Source organism: Trichomycterus rosablanca, chromosome 2, assembly GCF_030014385.1.
Source record: "Trichomycterus rosablanca isolate fTriRos1 chromosome 2, fTriRos1.hap1, whole genome shotgun sequence".
NCBI classification, from domain to species: Eukaryota; Metazoa; Chordata; class Actinopteri; order Siluriformes; family Trichomycteridae; genus Trichomycterus; species Trichomycterus rosablanca.
In genome coordinates this window covers 28753168-28776807 of record NC_085989.1, presented here as the reverse complement: position 1 = coordinate 28776807, position 23640 = coordinate 28753168, and the positions used below count along the sequence as shown (strand labels likewise).

The 23640-nt window shown below is 38.1% G+C and overlaps 1 protein-coding gene across 1 annotated transcript; it reads right to left on the bottom strand.

Moving 5' to 3' along the window:
• Positions 1-10369: 10369 nt before the first annotated feature.
• On the bottom strand, positions 10370-13883 carry LOC134301365 (gonadotropin-releasing hormone II receptor). The gene is made up of 3 exons (XM_062986038.1): positions 13353-13883; positions 10859-11066; positions 10370-10782 (listed from the first exon to the last, which is right to left on the bottom strand). The coding sequence occupies exons 1-3, from the start codon at positions 13881-13883 to the stop codon at positions 10370-10372; spliced, it is 1152 nt and encodes a 383-aa protein (XP_062842108.1).
• Between the last annotated feature and the right edge of the window lie 9757 nt (positions 13884-23640).

The following is a 23640-nucleotide window of genomic DNA, read 5'->3' as shown; positions in this document are numbered from 1 at the left end:
GTGCTATGCAGGTGCTTTTCAGCGGTAGGCACTGAAAGACTGTTAAGAAGTAAGGAACTGGCACCCAGATGGCCCAGATATTCTGCTAGCACACGAGCACTGAGAATCTTAACACCCTGGTTTGAATCTCAGCTCTGCTACCGGTTGGCTGGGTGCCATCTAGCGGGCACAATTGGCAGTGCCTGCCGCAGACAAAATTGGCCACCAAGTCTGCTGGGTGGGGAAGACCTGACTAATAAGTGGGTGTGGTCTTTGTGGTCTCATGTGTTAATCCAGCGAGGCACAGGCAAAAAAGAAGGGGTTGAGGGACTGCACAGGCACCAGAGGCAGCGTGGAGCAGGCGAACATACCCTCCTCGAACCCAGTAGGGATACCCAGCAGTGGAAGACTAATAAGCTACGCTAAAATCTGAAGAAAAAAAAAGAAAATTCATAAATAAATAGAAAAAAGAATTGAAAAACAAATGAATGCAGTTAAATACAGTAACTGGAAGAAAAAATAAGCCAGAACACCAACAACTCAGACTGGGGCAACCATTCACCTTTAACATGACAATGACCTTTAACATGAACATGACAAAGCTTAAGAAAATCTGCTACGAACAATGTATTCAAGAAGCAAGAAACAGTAATTGCAACAGAAGGGCTTCCACCAAGAACTAAGAGGGGTTTAAATACTTTTGTGAATAGGGAATGAGGTTTAATTTTTTGATTATTTTTTTGACAACTCTAATAACATGTTTTCACTTTGTCATTGTGGGTGATTAGGTGTAGATCAAAGTATAAAAATGGCAACTATATTCATTCAAAATCAGATCCACAACACAAGCATGCAAACGTCATGGGTTTTGAATTCTTTCTGAATCCACTATATGTCTATGTCTCTTCATGCCTATTATATTGCACTGAGCTCATATGTGTAATATTCATGGAATTACTTCAAAAGCATCCAGCAATTTTAAACCTTTCCTGTTTGAGTTGATGAGATTTCTTTCAAAAGGTTGACATTGTAGCATGACATTCACAGACTTTTTGATTGTATACACTTGACAGATGTATGGCCTACATTTTATATTGTATACAGTGGGTACGGAAAGTATTCAGACCCCTTTAAATTTTTCACTCTTTGTTTCATTGCAGCCAATTGGTAAGATCAGAAAAGTTTTTTTTTTTGCTCATTAATGTACACTCTGCACCCCATCTTGACAGAAAAAAAACAGAAATGTAGATATTTTTGCTAATTTATTAAACAAGAAAAACTGAAATATCACATGGTCATAAGTATTCAGACCCTTTGCTCAGTATTGAGTAGAGGCACCCTTTTGAGCTAGTACAGGCATGAGTCTTCTTGGGAATGATGCAACAAGTTTTTCACACCTGGATTTGGGGATCCTCTGCCATTCTTCCTTGCAGATCCTCTCCAGTTCCCTCAGGTTGGATGGTGAACGTTGGTGGACAGCCATTTTCAAGTCTCGCCATAGATGCTCAATTGGGTTTAGGTCAGGGCTCTGGCTGGGCCAGTCAAGAATGGTCACAGAGTTGTTCTGAAGCCACTGCTTTGTTATTTTAGCTGTGTGCTTAGGGTCATTGTCTTGTTGGAAGGTAAACCTTTGGCCCAGTCTGAGGTCCAGAGCACTCTGGAAGAGGTTTTCCTCCAGGGTATCTCTGTACTTGGCCGCATTCATCTTTCCTTCAATTGCAACCAGTCGTCCTGTCCCTGCAACTGAAAAACACCCCCATAGCATGATGCTGCCATCACCATGTTTCACTGTTGGGATTGTATTTGGCAGGTGATGAGCAGTGCCTGGTTTTCTCCACACATACCACTTAGAATTAACACCAAAAAGTTCAATCTTCATCTCATCAGACCATAGAATCTTCTTTCTCATAGTCTGGGAGTCCTTCATGTGTTTTTTTGCAAACTGTATGCGGGCTTTCATATGTCTTGCACACTCTGCCATAAAGCCCTGACTGGTGGAGGGCTGCAGTGATAGTTGACTTTGTGGAACTTTCTCCCATCTCCCTATTGCATCTCTGGAGCTCAGCCACAGTGATCTTGGGGTTCTTCTTTACCTCTCTCACCAAGGCTCTTCTCCCACGATTGCTTAGTTTGGCTGGACGGCCAGGTCGAGGAAGAGTTGTGGTCGTCCCAAACTTCTTCCATTTAAGGATTATGGAGGCCACTGTGCTCTTAGGAACCTTGAGTGCTGCAGAAATTCTTTTGTAACCTTGGCCAGATCTGTGCCTTGCCACAATTCTGTCTCTGAGCTCCTTGGGCAGTTCCTTAGACCTCATGATTCTCATGTGCTCTGTGAGCTGTGTGGTCTTATATAGACAGGTGTGTGCCTTTCCTAATCAAGTCCAATCAGTTTAATTAAACACAGCTGGACTCCAATGAGGGAGTAGAACCATCTCAAGGAGGATCAGAAGGAAATGGACAGCATGTGAGTTAAATATGAGTGTCACAGCAAAGGGTCTGAATACTTATGACCATGTGATATTTCAGTTTTTCTTGTTTAATAAATTAGCAAAAATATCTACATTTCTGTTTTTTTCTGTCAAGATGGGGTGCAGAGTGTACATTAATGAGCAAAAAAAAGAACTTTTTTGATCTTACCAATTGGCTGCAATGAAACAAAGAGTGAAAAATTTAAAGGGGTCTGAATACTTTCCGTACCCACTGTATATAGCTGCTGTGAACTCCACTGTTTTAAATAAAAAATAAACCCACACACCGCTTAGCCTATATCTATGACAGCACATAATACTGTGCCTCCTTTATTCTAAATTTGTTCAGGCTGTTTGGTCCCAGTGGAGCTTGTACATTTCCAGTCATTTGCTATGAAACAACACATGTCGTCATAAATATGTGCTGACAATGTGAAATAGTGTCCTCCTGTCTCAGATTCTACTGCTTCCAGCAAAATACACCTTGAAGAAAAATGAGAGCTGGGGACTAGAAAGACTTATTAAGCTAAATGAATGGACAGTCGCAGTTTCCAAATCCCTTATGTCTGATATTAGAACTGCACATCTTCTATATCATTCTATTTAACGGTTCATACTCTTTAGGAGTTGAGACCTTGCTATACTGCTTATCATGTTACATTTAATACAAAAGAGTAAGCAAACATGCACATGCATATGCTTATAAGAAGCATGATAAACAAGTATAATACACATTGCAGTGTCAAGAATGCTAATGCATGTACAGATATAAAACAATTCATCATGAGGGTGACAAAACATTTTGTATCTTGACATTAATGACTAAAAAAGATGTAATCTATTTCCCTGCTTGGTAAAGGTCCAGAGAGACCAGCTCCCATATCTGTACAGCACTATATAATTACCAGTGTGAAATCCGTTACCAATTAATGTGCCTTGTCAACGAGCCTCTATTAGGTGCTATTTGGGGATCCAATTACATGCAGGTGATTCTGTGGCCTTTTGTGGGTAGACAGAAAATATTAATACATCTTAATCAATGCTGTCAGCTATAACTAGATATTTGTTTATATTGCCCCATGTTGCAGACACAAAATAAAATGAGACTATTAAAGCAATCATGTGACATTTATCTGTATAAACTTTTTTCAATAAGACTCCTAAATAAAACAGTTTGTGTTTCATGGTTTTGCTAATGGATGCGTATTCACACTGTGTTCTGACAGTGAAATATTAGGTCATTAGGTTTGATAAGTCCAAACTTTATCATTTCTTTTACATGCAAGATTACATTTAAGAATAAATGCAAGATATTACATTTTGCACATTACAAACCACTGAATAGCTTTTACTACCTGCTATGATTGATGTCAGCGGTCCATCTGTCATGCATAAATTATAAACATAGATTCTCTGTATTAATGTTAAGGAATGAATGTTTTATTTTTTATTCAAAAAGCACTGGTTAATTTATTTAAAGTCTCATCAGACTTAATTCTACCTCAGTTATGGAGGGCATTGACATATTCTAAAAAAAAATATTTTTCTTTACTGGGTCTTTAATATGCTATGTTCATGTGTGGCACATGATTCTTAATCAAACACTGATAAAAAGCTTGGTGTAATTGTCATGATGTAAATAGGTGTTGAGTAAGGACATTGTTGTAAGTGTACAATGCATAGAAGCCAAATTCTTTCTGTCACATCAAGTAGCATTTTATCTTGTGGAAACTACTAAAAAATTTAAAATATGTATTTTATAAACTTCCTTCCTTCTGTAATGTGTGCCCTCTGAAAAAAAATCCTTCTTGACTCAATGCCTCAAATCCCATTAGTAAAACTGATTTTCAGAGTAGAGTAAATGGATAAGTATCTTTTGGAAACCATGGAGACCAATAACCTTGACTTTCTTTTAATTTTACAAACTCGGTAAGCTTTAGTAAGTGCAGAGGAAAATACATGGGGAAACATCAGATTTATCAGAATTCAGAAATATCAGAATAAGAACCGAAGAGAGCATTTTAGATACAGTACTGTATATAGAAATACTGTGCCTGTAGAATGTATCACTTGACCCTGTTACGTGTGATTTTGGCAATGTATTTATTTATATACTTATTTTGGCAAACTTATGTATTCATTTATTTTCCTGGGTCTTCTGGTAGGCCCAGTAGACCCAGCATTAACTAAAAACACTATTCAGCAAGGCAGGAGTATACCCTGGACATAGCACAAATACATGGTAGGACAACAGAGACTTAGGCATTTGGTCACTCAAAGCTATGGGCAAATGTTGAGCTTTTTAATTAACCTGCATGTTTAAGGAGATGGGAGAGAACCCAGAGGAAACCCACATAGACATGGGTGTCACAAATCCAGCCCCACTGTGCTCCCGGAGCTCATTTTTCATGTGTATGTTCCATGCCCCTGTCTCATGGTTGGGGTGGTTTTGTTTATAGTTTCAGGTTGACGCCCCCTCATGATTATTGGACAACAGCTAATGGTCAACAGCTAAACCTCATTGCAGGTTGAACACTCAAGGTATTTAAGGACTGTGCTGCAGATCATTCACTGGAGGCTGTTTGATGGTTTGGTAATTGTTTGGAGTAGCTTGCTCTAAGAATCATGTATTGTAGTTCATATATTGCTTAGAAATCTTGTTTAGAGAATCATGTCTTGTTTTGTGTTACAGTCAAGTTCATGTTGAGCATTAGCATTGTGTTAGCTTGCAGGGTGTAGCATAGCTTAGGGTTTAGGATAGTTTAGGATCAAGTTTCATGTGTGTTTTGATTAGCGTTAGCATTTAAAATAGCAGTTAGCATGGTCAAAGACAAAAAGTCTTGTGAAACCGAGTCTTATCCAGTGTAATGACGAATAAACTATATGTAACATCTATGCGAGTGTGTCTGCCCTTGTCTCCCATCATGAACCCTTTGTTAAAATGGGGAAACATGCTAAACATGTTATGTTGAAATTCAAGTAGTGTTCTTGCACGCTTGTTACTGGGATGGGTTTCAGATGCATCTTGTCTGTGATCAGTGTTAAGCCATTGCTGAAGATGAATGGTAAATTTATTTTAGTTTTGATATGGAGGAATTTTTAAATCTGTGCATTTATATAATACTATTGATCTCAAAGTTATGCAAAGCACAATTTATTTGAGAGTTGCTTTTAACAGAATGTGTCACCCCCTGAATCTTCTACCCAGATCAATATAAATGCATCACAATAAGCTGCAAATACACATTTCACTGGGTTAAATGAATTATTAATAGAAGAAGCTTGACAGTAAGGCTATCAGAATTGTCCTGGGGCCAGATTCACTGAGCTTCTTTTATAGCCAGCTACTGTGCAGCATGTAAGAGAAACGGTGGATATATCTGCACCCACTGTTAGGTGTGAAATCAGTCTTCTCTGTGCAGATTAGTGTTGAATTAGGTCTGAGGTTCAAGGGTTCATTGTGTGGTAGGAAAAATCTAAGTAACAGATACAAATCTGCAAAAAAGTACTTCAATCTTTATTTAACTGACAAAAATAGAAAGAAATTTTTAAATAAACAGATTTAGAATTCGATGCCTGCAACATACTCCAAAAACATTGGGACAGAGGCATGTTTAGCACTGTGTTTAATTAATAAGACTTTTTAATGGTTTGGTAATTTAAGATACTAAATATTTCAGTTTTGCAAGTAGAATTTTGCCCTTTCAAAACTTGAACTCTCAACAGTCCATGGTTGCCGTTGTTTTTCGAGGGGGTTGCTGGCATCAAAGTTATTTTTTATATTAACAAAATACAATTAAGTTGTTCTGTAAATACATTAGAATTCTTTGTACTTTTGAAGATTGAAGGTTTAAAAGAATTAATGAATTACAGATTGTTGTTTTTACTGACTTTTACAAAACATCTCAGCTCTTCTGGAAATAGGGTTTGTACATATTGAGAATTTGCATCTATTTCAGTACAAATCACTTTATCCAATATCTTTTGGTGTGAATGAGTGAATGGTTGACTTTGTAATGTCCTGACATAGACAGACATTGTGTAATGCAGGGTTCATTTTTAGGTTAAAATTGTGGCCAAATTCTCACATAAGAAATGTTATTTGGCCTGAACTAATTAAGTCAGTTGATGTTTTCTTGCTAACAGTAAAAACAAAGATAATTTATTGGCCTGAATATTAGGCCATTAGACACTCATTTATTTGGCATTCATTTATACCATAGACTTCAAGGTCCCCACCTGGAAACACTAATCACATTCTCTGAAATGAGCATTGGGGCTACATCTGGGGCCATTTAAAGTCCATTCTGTCTGTTTTTGGGAGGTAAAGGAAAATCTAAGTATCTGAGCATCTAAGTAAAAACTATGTGGACACTATTTAAACTGGTTTACCAGCTGTGTGACTGCATCATTCCAATATAGTGTTAATTTTAGCAAAAGGAAAGCAGTAGACACAATTCCTGATACACAAATGCATGTTACAGATCACATTAACACTCTGCACAACACATGGCTTATAAAAAGACACTTTATTAAATAATTCCAAAGTCTTTCATGCATACATAGTTATACATTGCAGCAACTCCTAAAAATAGGAAAGTATCTCAATACATGTACACATTTTAAACAATATTAACGTAACTAGGAACTGTATTGTTGGATAGTTTAGGGCCAAACTTGCTCATGGGTCAGATCTGACCTGGAAGCCTAGAACTATTTTATAAAGAGGGTGTAGAGGGTGTCTTTAAAGATCCTACTCTACAGTTATTAGTCTGTTTGTGTTCATACCTCAATTCCCCAATACTCTTTGCAATAAAAACAAGAATCTGTGATTATACTGAACCTTTATTTAAAAGACAAAAGTGCGAATTTTAGATTTGATGACTGCAACACACTCAGGAAAAGTTGGGCAAAAGAATAGTGAAAAGTTAATAGAATATTAAAGGTAACAAGAACTGTCATGAGTATCTAGAGTATCTGCCAACATCTGCCATGTTATGTATGTGTATCAGTACTCATGGGATAGATGACATGCAAATTACCACTTGACTTACCATTGGGGGCAAAAATGGGTATATTAGAGAGACATGCTGTCATCAAGATGATGTAGACACAGAGTATGTGTGCCTGACTGGCCTGCCAGCACTCCAGACCTGTCTGCTGTTAAAAATGTATGCTACATTATGAAGAGGAGAACCAGACAATGGTGACCAAGGACGGTTGCATATGTCTCTCCAAAATACCAATATAAGCATCTGTATCAATGTTATCTTCACATATATGCGGATAACCCATGTCGTGGGCACTGATGCACCGGATGATTGTCTTTTGGTCCATCTCAGATTACAGCTCACCGGCATTTCTAAGCAAAATGAATATATGCCTCCCTTTTTTAATAAAACAGTTTCAGGTTGCATTTCCTGATCCAGTAACAATACCACCTGAGGGCTTAATGATCACACACATTCAGACACCCTGAATCTTTTCATGATATTAAGGTCTGTAGATGGTAGTAGACCTACAATCTCTGCAATTTTATGCTGAGAAGTCCTTAACTGACTGACAATTCTCTCATAACATTTGGCACAAAGTGGTAAACCATGATCCATCATTGCTTGCAAACACTAAGCATTTGGTAAATGTTACTTTTATACTTAATCTTAATGACCTCACCTGTGACCAGTTAAACTAGTTAAGAAATGTGGAACCTTCCAGAACAGTGTTACTTGTATAACCTATAACTCCATCTTCCTCTCAACTTTTTTGAGTGTGTTGCAGGCATCACATTCTTTTACTTTTAATATTTACAAAATACAATCAGGTTTGTCAGTAAAAAATATAGTTTTTAGGGTTTTTATTGCATTTGTATGAACTTTTCTGGAAATTATGTTTTTACATTTGACATTTTAAAACATGTTAGGAGCATGTTACTTAACAAATTAACAAATCAAAGATTCTTGTTTCTATTGCTTTTTACAAAATGGTCCAACTTTCCAGAAATTGGGTTGTAATTGCTTATGTGATTAGACAATTTCATTCTATCTGGTCCCACTGGAAATGTTTTAAATGTGTATGTGTGTAAGGTGATAAATGCTCCTGCTGTTCTCAGTGATGGTAGGGGTAAGAGTCTTTAGAGATTAGGAAGGCCCTGTTTGTGTACTGAACAAGTCAGACTTGTCAACACTGATTACACATCATGCAACAGCAGAGAACAAAGATTTACTGCACGGGTGTTTACATTCACAAGTCAACATTCCATGTTACAACAGTGACAATAGCACAGCCATTGTATTACTAGAAAAGAATAATGATTTTTGTCCAGTTAAATTGGCAGTAAGACATTCACAAAATTTCTTCATCACACCTATAGTGTACTTTATTTCAAGCTGCCATAAGCTACCCTGTTCTTTCTCATTTCTGCCGCCTGCTACTGAGTCAATGAACTTTAAGTTACAGCTCACAGCTAAACATTGTGTTGTTTTTGTGTCATGCCAGCTTTAATATATATATATATATATATATATATTAGTATATATAGAATATTTAGAGTATTTTGCAAACTTCACAAATGATATTTAATATTCACAGAATAGTTGTGAATTTAAATGGTTTTGTACTTTGAGTTTTTTAGCTCTGTCTCAGAAGATACATACGAAGAAACATACTGTATCTACTATATAACTCTGCGCCGGCAAAAACTGAAAATGTGCTGAGAAAGTGGATAGAAAATAAAGCACAGAAAAGGAAACTGGTTGTCATCATATGGGTCAAAATGAGTGGCACTTCACCCCATAAATTAGCGCAGATCGCACCCACCATGGGTCCAAACGTGGGGTCAGCTCTGGAAAATGGCTTGCTGCCTCTGGGTCCGCTTGCTCGTCCAGGGCAGTTCCCTTGTGATGACTGTGAAGTGTTGTGATGCTGGCTGAGTTCTCAGAAAAAGATAAAGTGTACTGGCATCATGTATCAGCAGAAAACCGGTTTAAAAAAACATCTGTGAGGAAGAAACTGTGATAAATAGAAGCACTTCCACCTGCAGCAAATTATCGGCTAATGAGACATGGGTGATTGTCAGTAATGAGATACTGACAAGGCAATCATCTGTGCCTCCATGCCCCCTCTGCTGGCCATATTTGACAAGGCACTAGGACATGGTTTTGTAATTAAGGCCCCTTAGTCGATCTCCACGGCAGGTAGGCATGTTAATGCAAGTTTATTGTATGCCAGCAAAAACAGAGCTAGAATAAACATGGGTCTGTGCAGACCTTGTTGTGGTTATCCCTCCAGTCAGTCTTGTTTTAAACAAGTACCCTAGAAATGACATTATCTTGTAGACCACTGTGTAAACTATTAACCTTTTCCTAATATTAACCACAAATACAAATGCCAGCAGTGTTTTTATTGATCTACCAGAGGGTGTTTCTCTGTCATATGCTGCCTTGCTTGTTTTTTAATATGTCTCCTCTACTTCCTTTTTAGATCTTTTAATTTTACTTTGGTCTTAAGTGTTGAGCAATATACCAATTGATATTTTATAGCAATGCAGCATTTTTACATGCACAGTTGGCAATATTATTGCAATTTTTAATGTTTAGAGCTTTATTAATCTATTTACATGGGAGGTTTGTTATTGCTAAATGTAAGATAAATCGTTGTTGCTGTTATTTGTGTTGTTGATGTGGAAATGTTATTCATGTGGAGTTTTTATTTAATGTATTTGAAATAAATTACTCCTGTGCTTGGTTAAAGTTGGCCTAAACCTGTATTTTTGCCCTCCTTGGTACATTTAATGTATCTCTAGAAAAGTGTGGCTACCAGTGGCTACACCATTATAAAATGACATAAGACTAAGGCAAATGACCCAGCAAAGGAAAATTCCGCTCTGAATATTACAGTTAAACATTACTAAGTTTCTTAAATCATCAGTGCTGGGTACTACTGGGTTGACTACTGGGTTGGTCACCACTGCCCAAATCTGATTCTGCCTCCCCACTTGCTCCTCTCCTGTAGCCAGAGAACTGGTGCATTACTAAAGCATTCCTCTTTCTCCAACATAAAAATCTTGTCAAGTCTGCACGATATGAAGGTGTAAAAAGACCATATATGACTGGATCACAGCATGTGTTGAGGTTTCCAAAAACAAAAAAGACATGATGGACATATTCAGGGATCACCTGCAGCATTTGTGGTTGGAACCAGTACCAGATTCCAAGTAGATAATATGGTGTCCAGCAAATCACAAAGGAGGCAACAATGATAATAGTCATTTTCAGTGTCTTCATACGAGCTTTCGGGATTATATTGGTTCCACTGCGTCTTAGGCAAGGTTCCCCTACTAGGAAGACATATGAAATGAATATAAACAAATCCGAATCTGACAATATAATTATTATATTTAGAGAGTCATTTACCTTTGTCCTTGTTTCTGTGCATTTGACGGTTGATCTCAACCAGAATGCGAGTGTAGCAAAAACTCATGACGAGCAAGGGAAACACATACAGTGTGACAAAGTGGAACATGTTGTAGGCTGTCTCCTGCCAGTGATGCTGGAAACTTCCATGGGTCACACACTGAACAAAATCCACTCCACGGGCCTTGATTGCTCGAAAAATTAACAACTGTGAGAAAGAAGTTAGGTGATTAGTCAGGTTCTTTTATAAAATAAGGCTCTTCCTGACATTATTTGTTTAGTTTTTTATGACAAGCAGAGTTTTACCTTTACTGGAGCAAAATACATAATATTCAAATTATATACATAAAAAACAGCAACACAAATATAATAACACTCAATCAGACTCCATACTGACACCAAACAGCTTCTGTTTGTGATTTTAATCTGCTCAAATGTAATGGCAGTGCTTCCTCTGAATGTGTTTGAACACAGCTGGTGCATGTGCACTGAGGGTGTAAGGGTGAGTCTCAAATTAAGTCTGAACTCTCACTGTAGCTCTAAGTTCAAATTAAGCACTGGTTGTTAGAAATTAATTTAAATGACATTTTAAACTGACAGCATTAACTTTATGAATGCTTAAATTATTAAGTTTAACTTATTCATTAACATCCCTAACCCGTACTATGGTAGATGTTAGCTTTTGTACCTTACACTGTCTGGAAGGTCCATTTTGTCTTTGGTGCCTTTTCGTCACTCGACTCATCTGACCACAGCATTCTCTGGGCTCGGACTCAGAGAACTTTGCTGCACTTCGGTACAGAATTTATGTACAGCTTCCTATTCACATAACTGTGTTACAGGTTGCATTTCATGATGAACCAGGTTGCAGCAGGTGTTAAGTGAAAACGCTTTACCCAAGTACTCCTGAGCCTATGTGGCAATATTTATTACAGTAGCATGCAATGCAATGCTGTCTGAGGGCTCAAATGTCACACACATTAAACAATGGTTTCTGGGCATTGTATTGATCATAGTTACTCGATCATGCCATCACTCTTAGAGCTACATCTTTATCTTTCTCTTTTCATCTGACTGGCTTCTAAAGTCATTTTCTGCACTTCACTTTTTTACTGCAGCGTATTCTTCTCTTTCCTAATTATTTCAAAAACCAAGGTCATGTTAAAATACATCAAATGAAATTGCATTTGTTGGGGGTAATATATGTGTGGAGAGCTGCTGTTTTATCAGTAGGAGGTCCTAAAATTAATGGAGCATTTGTCTTGTTTTTGAGCAGGACTACGTGCCAGAACTGCAATTTGAAAGCTAATTAGTGGATAGAATGTGATATCTTTTATTTTTAGATTTCAAAACACACTGCTTCTCTAGGACAAAGTGGAATAAAAAGAAAGCTCTTTTATAGTTGTTTTAAAATGCACTCAAAACAACAACAAAAAAGTACCTAAGTCTAAGTACTTAAGCTTTAGATAACCTTAAACAGTTAGCAGAGAAGAAAAGCAACCAAAATTGAATCCCAAAACAATTGCAAAAGGCTTGCCAATATCGCTAGAACTCGGAAACATTCTTTTTTCTTCTTCATGTCCTCTGGGTGCTCAGGTAGCACAGCCATAAAATGCATCAACCCACTACTGCAGGGTTTGAATCTCAGTGGTACTATCACCAGGCATCTACAGAGATGATTTGCTATGCCTGGGAAAACAGACTAGAGTCAGTATTTAATATTTAAAGCTACAATGTAAATTTACTTATAAGTGCAAAGATTTGTATTTTTATCTTATTTTTAGAGGTAAATAATTTTTTGTGATTACTACTACTTTTCTCTACTGCTGCTACTCTATTGGAGAGATGCCATTTGAAATGTCATTGTACCTGTGTATAGTGACAATAAAGATTCTATTCTATTCTATTCTATTCTATTCTATTCTAACATCACCTTATTTCAACAGTAAAGCATGGTGGAGGAAGAATCATGGCTTGAAGATGCTTTATGGCCTGTACTTGTAATTAAAAAGGCAAAGATAAATGCAAAAATGAATGGAGATCTTGCAGAAAAAATAAGTGGTGGACCCAAAAGTCTATGTAATTTAAAGGAAACAGACAAGAAGATTCTTCTTCTAAATGACCAAATCAAAGTCCGAACCTTAAGCCAACCAATATTGTTTGGTATCCAATAAAAGGTTTGTACATGCAAAATTTTTGTACATGCATCTTTTAAACTGACCAGCAGCAACATTGCTTTTAAATACAAAAGCCAAACTGTTAATAATTGTAATTTAATTGTGTTTAATGAAGTTAAGAACAGTACAGTTGGTTGCATGTAGGTATTTCACACTTATCTTGTTTGTCTTTTATTATCACTTGAATAAAGATCTTGGATTAGTAAGAGGTTAACACACTTTTGCTTTTAATTGTAAGGCTTTATTAAGCCTGGTCGATTAATGCACTCTTGATTTCAGAATTCACTCAGACAAAACAGTAAAAATGTGGCACTGACCTGTGGGGAGGCAAGAAGCAGACTGAGCACCCACGCTGCTAACAGCATCCTTTTGTTCCTCTGACCAGCATCCAGAGTGTCCAGTGGGTGCAGGATGGCATGGTGCCGGTCCAGGCTCACCACCACCAAAATAAACGCAGCAGAGTGCATGGCAAACAGCTTCAAAAAACACAGCAGCTTGCACATGGCATCCCCAGCATACCACTGCACTGTTACATTCCACACAGCATCCAGAGGCATCACCACAAAGGTCATGACTAAGTCGGCTGATGCCAGACTGGCGATGAGGGGCCGCAGGTGTGAGGCCAAGCGTCGTCCACGACCCAACGTTACACTAAGCAGCACAGACAGGTTACTGACAGCAGCAAACACAAAAAGCACCAGGGTGGCCGCAACACGGAATCGAGCAGCTGTGGTGAAGGTTGGTGTTTCCCAGTCAACCACGATTGATGAGACAGAGGCATTCAGCACAGAGGAGCTGTCCGTAATGCTTGTGGGGCTGGGGAGCAGAAAGGTCAGGTTTCTTGACATCCTGGAACTAAATGATAGAAAATGGCAGGTATTTTGCAATAACGAGACAAAATTACATAAAAAATGTCTAGCAACATCTGTAAGGCAAGCCGTAAGCAAGCTGTAACCTAGTGGTTAAGGTATTGGACTAGTAATCAGAGGGTCGCTGGTTCAAGCCCCACCACTGTCAGGTTGCTGCTTTTGGGCCCTTAACCCTCAATTGCTCAGATTGTATACAGTAACTGTACTGTAAATCTCTTTGGATAATGGCATATGTAAATGTAATACATAAGTAAATATAACAGATATTATTCACTATAATTAACAGTTCACTGAACTGAATGCTATATAAGTAAAATATACTTACAAATATTTTGACATAGTTCTACATTTGCTTATTCAAGGAAATGTAACTTCTTTTTTGCATTTTTTTTTTTGGAGTTTTCCTCCCAATCTAGTCGTATGTAATAACCCAGTTGCATTGCGCTTCCTCTCTACTGTCGTTGACCTCCACTCTGACTCGAGGAGAGCCGTGACTAACACACACCCCCTCTGACATGTGTGCAGTAGCTGACTGCATCTTTTAACCTGCATGAGGCAAGTTCATATGTGGATCAGCTTTGTGTACAGAGAGCCACACCCTGATCACATTATCAATCATCAGTCAGCCTGCAGAGGTCATAATTGCATCAGTTATGAGGAGTTCCCTCCAGCACCCTCCCTGAACAACAAGCCAATTGTTGTCTGTGTAGGTGCCCAGCCTGCCAGTTGGCAGAGATGAGTTTCAATCTGACGAACTCTGACGAGTTCAAGATGACAGCTCTGGTGTGCTAGCGTGTTTTATCGCTTCGCCACTTGAGCGCCAGGTAATGTAACTTCTAATAAAGAGCAGCATGGGTTTGATTTTCCAGTCAGGCAACTAGGGTTCTTTCTGTATGGAGTTTGCATATTTTCCCTGTGTTCAGGGGGTTTTACACAGATGCTCCGGTTTTCTTCTACAAGTCCAAAGACATGCAGTCAGGCCGATTGAAGCTACTAAAATTGCCCTGTGTGTATGTGTGCTTTTTCAAGCTCAAAATCAAATCTCGGCAGTGCTACAGACCTGGCTGGGTGTCTAACAGACAGCTGAGCATGTTGTCTGGGAAGAAGGGTCAGATAGGGTTTGTTCTTGTGCTACGACTGGTCTGGACAATGGCACAAGTGGGCAAGGAGGTGTCACATGAAGCATAACGTGAAACTCCATATGTACTATGGCTCTGTGTTGGAACCCGCCACTGGCAGGTGATAAGAAGTAGTCAGCGACAGCATGTGTACCAGAAGGGGTGCAAGATACTTTTCCTTGGCTTTCCTTACAGTAAGAAAGTGGAAATTACAATATGTACAAAGATTAAACTTTTGAACATCTGGGATTGTTTATCTTGGTAAGCTTCAGGGAAATCTCACATTATCTGTCTGGGTAGGCCATATATTTTATTGCTATCATGTCATATCTACAGTACCTGTTTCTAAAGGATTCCTAACTGAAAATTGTCATTTTTGGTTGTAACTATGTTTTACATATTGCCTATCATATGAGGACAGGTATTTTCATGACAAGCCATGCCAGTAGTGGAATATATTACTGCCTCTTTCCCAGGGAGTTTTCATCTACTCCAGACACAATCTTTATTTTCAGCTGTTGACAGCTCATAGCCCTGGCAGTGACCAACCATGTGCATCCTAAGTAACCTATGTGCAGACAAAATGTGTGTGTGTGTGTGTGTGTGTGTGTGTCTTTTTATCTCTATTTCTCTCTCTCTCTCTAGTTGTTTATGCCCCACCCGTATGTGTGTGTCTTGCTCGCTCTTTGTCTGTCTCTCTTTCACTCTGTCTTTCTTTCTTTCTAGTATATATACTTTAGATCTAACACTTAGTGTATTATGCACCTCATTTCGTTCTTTTGCAGTTATTTAACACTTTCTTTCTTTTCTTTCCTCTACACTTATTGATGCATTTTCCCCTCATTTTGTTCATCTTTCATTTTGAAACTACTACCTTTATTTTGCCAGTTCTTTCACACTGTATTATTTCTGGCACCTTTCCCCCTTCGTATGTCTTCTTTTGGCTCTTCCTCACTTCATTTCTTCCACATCTTGTTATTTCCACACATTATTTTGCGCTGCCTTCTCTCCTTATTAGCACTTTTTTTTTCTAAAATTTTGTTTTCTATAATATATAGTTTTTTTCTTTCTTTCGCGCTTATTTCTACATTTCCTTTCTTCAAATTATACGTAGTTCATGTTTATTCTTTATATTTTTCTTTAGATTTTGCACTTATTTTAGCACCCCATTCCTTTTTTTCTTTTTGCAATGTTTTACTTGCTTTCTTCCAGCATTTTCATGCTAATTTTTTGCATTTCCTTTTAAATCTTCAATGCTCTGGATTAAATCTGCACTGTCATGCACACTACTAACTGATCTGAACTTGATTGAACATTCTTATTAAAACTGATCCTGGTGCAGCTAGTGCAGTTGTGCATGTTATTTGGGAGTGATTAGTTCAAGGTTAGTATTTTGCAAAAAGAAAAAAAAGATAGGTGCCCAGGTGGCACAGCATGATATTCCACTAGAACACCAGTGCCAGGATTCTGAACTCTCTAAGTTCAAATCTCAGCTCTACTACTGGTCAGCTTGGCGCCCCCTAGGAGGCACAATTGGCAGTGCCTGCGGCAGACAAGATTGGTTACTAGTCTGCTGCTGCTGTGTAAGAACTCTAGTTAGTAGACCGAGGCACCTGTACAAAAGTGGAGGACTGGCCTTGCACTCAAATCCATCAAAGTATGGGACAATAAGAAAGGGTCGTGGACTGCGCATGCATCAGAGGGAGCATGTGTCACAAAAATATACCCTCCTTAAATGCGATCAGGTCACCAACAGCAGAATACTAATTGGCTACACTAAATTAGAAGGAAAAGGGAGAAAATGCATAAAAAATAATACAAATAAATAAATAAGATACTCAAAAATTCTGATCTGTTGTCATTCATCAAACTTTTATCACTTCATCCTAATAAAGGTCGCAGGGGGTCTGGAGCCTGCAGCAACACTGGGTGCTAGGCAAGAATATTCTGTTTTTAAAGTATTTATCTAATAAAGAATATCAAACAAACTCATTAACACTTATTCTCACCTAGGGCCAATTGAGAGTAGCAAACCCACTTACCAGTATGTGTTATTAGGCAGAAAAAAACAGAGTATCTGGGGAAAAAACAACATAGAGTAGATACCTGAGGGTGGTGATCGAACCTAGGACCATTAAGCTATGCAGCAGCTAAGCTTCCTATAGAGCCGATGTGCCACCTAATTGGTAATCAAAACATAAATCATGATTTTATAATTTAGTAATTAATACCTACAAATACACAGCCCGATTCTTCTTGCTAGTATATTACATTATAGAAGGTTGGCATGCAGCACATAGTTCAACAAAGTACTGCACAGCTTTAGCAACCCAAATATATACCCTGCCCCCAGCTGCTGTTTATGTGAAGTTCAAGTTCAAGTTTTCATGTCTTCATGTTTTCTGTCACCTCCAAAGACATACAGCAGGTGAATTTGCTACTTAAAATTGTCCCTGTGTGTAAGAGTTTAAGTGAATTAATGTGTGTGTGATATCTTGCAATGAACTGACACACTATCCAGGGTTTATACCAAAACATTTTCAGGATGTGCTCTGGAGCCACCTCAACAATGACCAAAGGTTACTAAAATGAGCATGTATATGCATTAATGTAATCTGTTAATTATTTTTTTCTAATCAGGGTTATGGTGGGTATGAATCCTACAGTGGGTGAAAGGCAGAAATACGCACTAAACAAGAGACAACACATTAACTCACTTACTCATGGGTTTCCTTTTCTTAATACACAAAAGGAAACCCTTGCAGACAAGGACAAACATGCCAAACTCTTTACACACAGTGACCAGAGGTAAGGTTTAAACGCAGATCTTGTGATCCTGCAGCTGTGAGGCATTCGCCTTTACTGCTATCCCACTGTGCCACCCTTAATGTAATCTAGATAATGAAAAAGATGTGTACATGAAAATTGGAGTATAATTTAATTCTATATTGTCTTTAGTCTTATTTTAATTCCATGCTATAAAGCAAGTTGGTTTATTTGATATTTTTAATTTTTAAAAATTAAAAACAAATATTTTAAACCAATTAAAATTTTAAACCAAGTAAAATGGTGAACTTAAGAAAACAATTTAGGTTTATTTCTGACAATCATAATAAAATTAGTAACCTGAGTGTTTTAATGCACAGAACTGCTCTGATGAATCATGCAGAAATACCTCTGGGTGGCTGATCCTACAGATTTATCCATGGGACATCCAGTTTCTTTCCATTGATCCCGATGGGTTTGACTGATAATCAGTGTTACCGGTCCAGAAAATAATGATCTGTGAATAGATGTGTGCTGTGTAGCATCTTGTTTACAAATTAAAGATGCTAAAAATCCTGTTAAGAAGAGCCTACGTTCCTGACCAGGAGGATGCAGCTCTAGATCGGCGTGTGTGTGTGTGTGTGTGTGTGTGTGTGTGTGTTGCGTAGGTAAGCAGTGCTCACCCGCAGTTAACGCTCTCAGTTTGTCACCACCATCCTCACTAAAAAAAAACGCACCCCAACACACAGACTCGGTCTGATAAACACAGACAAGGTTTAATAAACCATGTTCAAAACTACTTTCCAGTAATACTCCCATATCTTCTAATATTACCCTACTAAATAGTATGCGTAAATAGTACGCCACCTGTGGTCAGATGCGCCTTTGTATGAAGAGTGAGGCGACCAAACCGTATACTACCTACCCTACTATATTAAATAGTATGCTTGAATAGTACGCCACCTGTGTTCAGATGCGCCTCTGTATGAAGAATGAGGCGACCATACCGTATACTACTCTACTAAATAGTATGCTTGAATAGTACGCCACCTGTGTTTAGATGATTCCCTGTATAAAGAGTGAGGCGACCATACCGTTTACTACCCTACTAAGTAGTATGTTTGAATAGTACGCCACCTGTGTTCAGATGCGCCTCTGTATAAAGAGTGGCGATGACCAAACCGTATACTACTCTACTAAATAGTATGTCTGAATAGTACGCCACCTTTGGTCAGATGCCCATCCAAATGTAGACTGAGGCGACCAAACTGTATACTAATGTACTAAATTAAATGTCAAATTAGTTAACCAACCAGTGAGGCGCCTCTGTGTGTATAAGTCATATATCACCGTACTAAACAGTATGTCTAAATCAGTGTTTCTCAACCTTTTTTCAGTCACGGCACCCTTTAAAAGTATGCAAAATCTCAAGTCACCCCAGTCTAAAATGTATTACAAAACATACACTCTGCATCCCTCGGACTGCTAACACACACGGACACACACCATAAGATGTCATTGAGGGAGGGAGGGGTAAACGTGACTTACTTTTAATGGGAAACCTGAGCCTGGGATGATGCACACAATTGCCCTATTCTGGCAGGGATGGATGAGAGGCAGACGCGGAGCTCCTGGTCCAGAGCCCTCAGTCGCTCCCTGTACTTGTTCTTGATGTAAGTTAGGCTCGAAAAGCTCAGTTCACGCCATGAACAAATCAGATTTAACATAATTAAACGAGTTTATAGTTTATTTCTCATTTATTTGTCAGTATACTATCAGCACTACTTCTTTTCTGCATGTTCTCTCTGTAGCTTGGTTATGGCTCTCTCAACTCAAAAGAAGCTTTATTGACATGACAAATAAGGACATTCGTATTGCCAGAGCAAGTTAGAGAGAAATATTAAAAATAACGATAAGAAAGAACAAATATATACCAAACAGTTACATGTGCAAAAATATTAAATAGAATAAAATATTAATAAAAACAGTGCAAAATAACAATAAAAATTATAATATTTACAATAATGAGGTAGTAAAACAATCAGTTTGTGTGTGCGTTTGTGCGTGCGTGTGTGTGTGTGTGTCGCTCGCTCCCCGCTCTCCGTTTTCGGATTTGAATTTCGATAATAAACAGCTCTCATTATGACTGATTAATTCCCTCTACTGATGGAAGCGGACTGGGTGGATTACAGCCGAACTGCGCAGAAATAAACATATATGTAGCGGCTCCCAGAGGCGCGACTCGGTTCCTTTTGTTCATTTTAAAGAGCCGTTCAATAGAATCGGATCGTTCGCGAACGACTCATCACTATCAGAATATTTTTGACGGCACCCCTGACGAAGCCAGACGGCACCCCAGGGTGCCGCGGCACCCCGGTTGAGAAAGGCTGGTCTAAATAGTACGCCACCTGTGGTTAGATGTAACTGCGACCAAACCATATACTGCCCTACTTAATAGTATGTCTGAATAGTATGCCACCTGTGGTTAGATGCGCCTCTATGAAGAGTAATGGCTATCCCCACCGTATACTACTCTACTAAATAGTATGCCAGAAAAGTACAAACCCAGGACCTTCTCGCTGTGAGGCGACAGTGCTACCAATTTAGCCACCGTGCCGCCCAAACACACCCAGTATTGTGACCTCGACTAAAACCGCATGGTTATATTGATTTAAAACCGGTTCACAGTATGTATTCTGACTTTCCTCAAATTAAAAACATGGCACATACAACTAAACAAAACACTCTTTAATAACATTTTATCACTATACCTCCCAGGTACCCAGGACTCATGTTTGTGTGGTGGTTGCGGGTTAGATTCGGTAAACACGTCTCAAAGAAGTGGCAGTTTCTTTACATAGCAAAGCAAAACATAAAGGTTTATGGACCTTTGGCATTTGGAAAGCCCACAATTAAAAGAGTACTAATTTTATTCTTCCATTTGCATTTTCACGGTTAACCACTGCTTTATCCTGGTCAGCGTGGGTCCGGTTTCCCCAGAATCACTAGACGCCACTCATTAACACACCGGACAGGACGCCAATCCATCATGGAACCTCGGCCATCTTCACCCCTCAGACATAGCCAGTCATGTCTGTATGTAGATGCCAGAGAGGCTGAAAGCACCACTGCAGAACTGAACCCTGGATCCCAGTGTTTGTGGGCCCCTGTCATTTAACACTGCCCCAGCCAAATACCAATACAACTAATCACATTTTAGTACACACTAATTGGTAGGATTGTGTGCTGTTTTAAAAGCAGCAATTTTCTATTCAAATTGTGAAGCACAAATACCCTCAATTTTTTATTACTACACATCTGTGCCTGAAATGGAACTATATTTTTATTTTTTGTTTATTTATTTTTTACATATGCTCAATGTGCATCTGCCAATCCTTGTTCCAGTTGGCATTCTGGCAGTGTATGACCCAGTGCTGGTAAAAACTGCTTGTTTATTTGTTAAAATAAATAAAACCATAAACGTTATGTGTGGGAAGCGATTGGGTTATGTTACAATAAGTTGTAACATATTCATTCATGTCCCTCACATACTCTTCATAAAAATGTATGTAATGCAACTGCATGACAACTTATATACTGTACTGCCCCCTGCTGGTAGAATACAATAAACATGTCATAACATTTATAATAAATTAACGCTTTATTCTAATCAGGGTCGAAGTGAATCCGGGAGACAATTGCCGTAGGGCAGCATACAATCACTTTGCATTCTTTGCATTCTTTTTGTTCATCAGTGGTTTTGGCCTTGCAACTCTTCCATGCCTTTTTGCTCATTGTCTTTCTTATTGTAGAATTGTGTACATTGACCTTAACCTTTAGATGTTCATCTTGGATCTTTTAAGATCTTTTCTTTGGTAAAATTTGGTAGGTTGGTCACTTCTGGGAACGATTTCCATGGTTCCAATTTTTCCATTCGTGAATTATCACTCTTTTTACTGAAGCCCCAGAGCAGGGTAGCTGAAGATTACATTATAACTTATTATTGTTCACTGTTTACAGTTTACTGCAACTGAAACAAACAAAAAACAGATTTTAATCAAACAAAAATGAAATAATATACTTACATCTCTGTAAATATAATATTTTTCATTTGAAGGACTTTGTAAACCAGGATTTTTTTTACAAAAAAGACTAAAACTAAAACCAAATTCATGAAGAACCAAGTTAAAGATTAAATTGTTTAATTGGTTATATTTTGATTAGATTTTATTAATTAATTGTTTATTTGTTTATCATAACTCTCCATGTACCTATTTGTAGTATCCCTTTTATGTAATGGCTGCAGCCCACTGCAGAGTTGTCAATATACCTTTTTTGTGTTTTTGGAAACTTTTAAAAAACTGTACCCAAAGGACAACCATACGAACACTGGGAAAATATAGAAAACTACTAACAGCAATGACCAGAGAAGAGAATGGAACCCAGATGTCCTGAACCCATATTCCCACTCTACCATGCCCTTATTTAAGTAGTTAATTTTAACTAAGTTAAACAAACTGTCATTTAAATACAAATGCCGTTTTAATTGCTCTTTTAATAATACCAACTTAATTTTTATACAATTATAAATACCCTAATTTTTATAGTACTTATAAAAGTACCTTAATTGGCAACTAATTATACTTGAGGAGGATTTTAAATTTATTGTAACCACTCTTCGCCAGCAGAGGGCGCAGCTTTCACTGTTATTCCATAATACAAACGTTAATTTAGGGCAGACTGCCGTAAACAGATAGGACGTCTAGAGACATACAGAATACAGAATCATCATTCCTAGACAAAGCAGCCTGTAGTGATTTAAGAAGCATATATTACAAAAAGAAGTTTCAATGATTAGAAGGATTTTTTCACATAAACGATCAGAAATCAATGATTAGAATTAGCTCAACAGCAGACATGTTGTAATTCGGTTATTGCCTCATGAGTGTACGCGGACCTGAGGACAATTCCTTTACGATCCAGCACTAATGACAAAAAGAAAAAGATTCAGTATAAATGCTGTTTTGTAACATTAATATGTGTAATCAGCACAGCTTAGGTAGTAGGTCAATAAAAAACAGCACATTATTCCAATGTGGGCAACAATGTAACGGTAGCCTATAATAATTGAAATTTCTTTTAAATCAGCATGCGTTTTCATTATTTAATAAATTAGCTACATAAAATAAAACTTTTCCTGTGCATAAACGATGTTTAATAATCATATTGGGAAGATCAGAGATGGCCAGCACTTTTCTTTGTCCTATTTCACATGTATACCATCCATAATGGCATTCCAACAAATTTAAGTGGCAAGCTTAACATCTTAACCGAAACACCATGGTGTCTGGCACATTTTAGCTTCAACTGTATTCCCTCAAATGTATATATGACCACCGTGTTATGCACATTGCAAATATTCATTGAATTGTTTCACCAAATAAACATGTATGCAGGGTGGCATGACTTCACATTGGGTAGTGCTGTTGCCTCACAGCAAGAAGGGCCTGGGTTGAATTACCTGGCCGGGCGGGTAGGGTCTCTTCTGTGTAAAGTCTGCATGTTCTCCCTGTGTCTGTGTGGGTTTTCTACAGATTCTCCGGTTTCCTTCTACAAGTCTAAAGACATGCAGTCAGGCCAGTTGAACATACTAAAATTGCTCTAAGTGTGTGTATGAGCCTGTCCTGTTTTGGACTGGTGACCTGTCTGGGGTGTTTCCTGCTTTTTGCCCAATAAATCGGGCCCACAGTGACCCTGACCCTAATAAAGAGGTGGTTAAACAGACAGTGAATTAATTAATAAAAATGTATGAATTAAATGTGTATTGTGCTAAACCATTACAGAACCACATT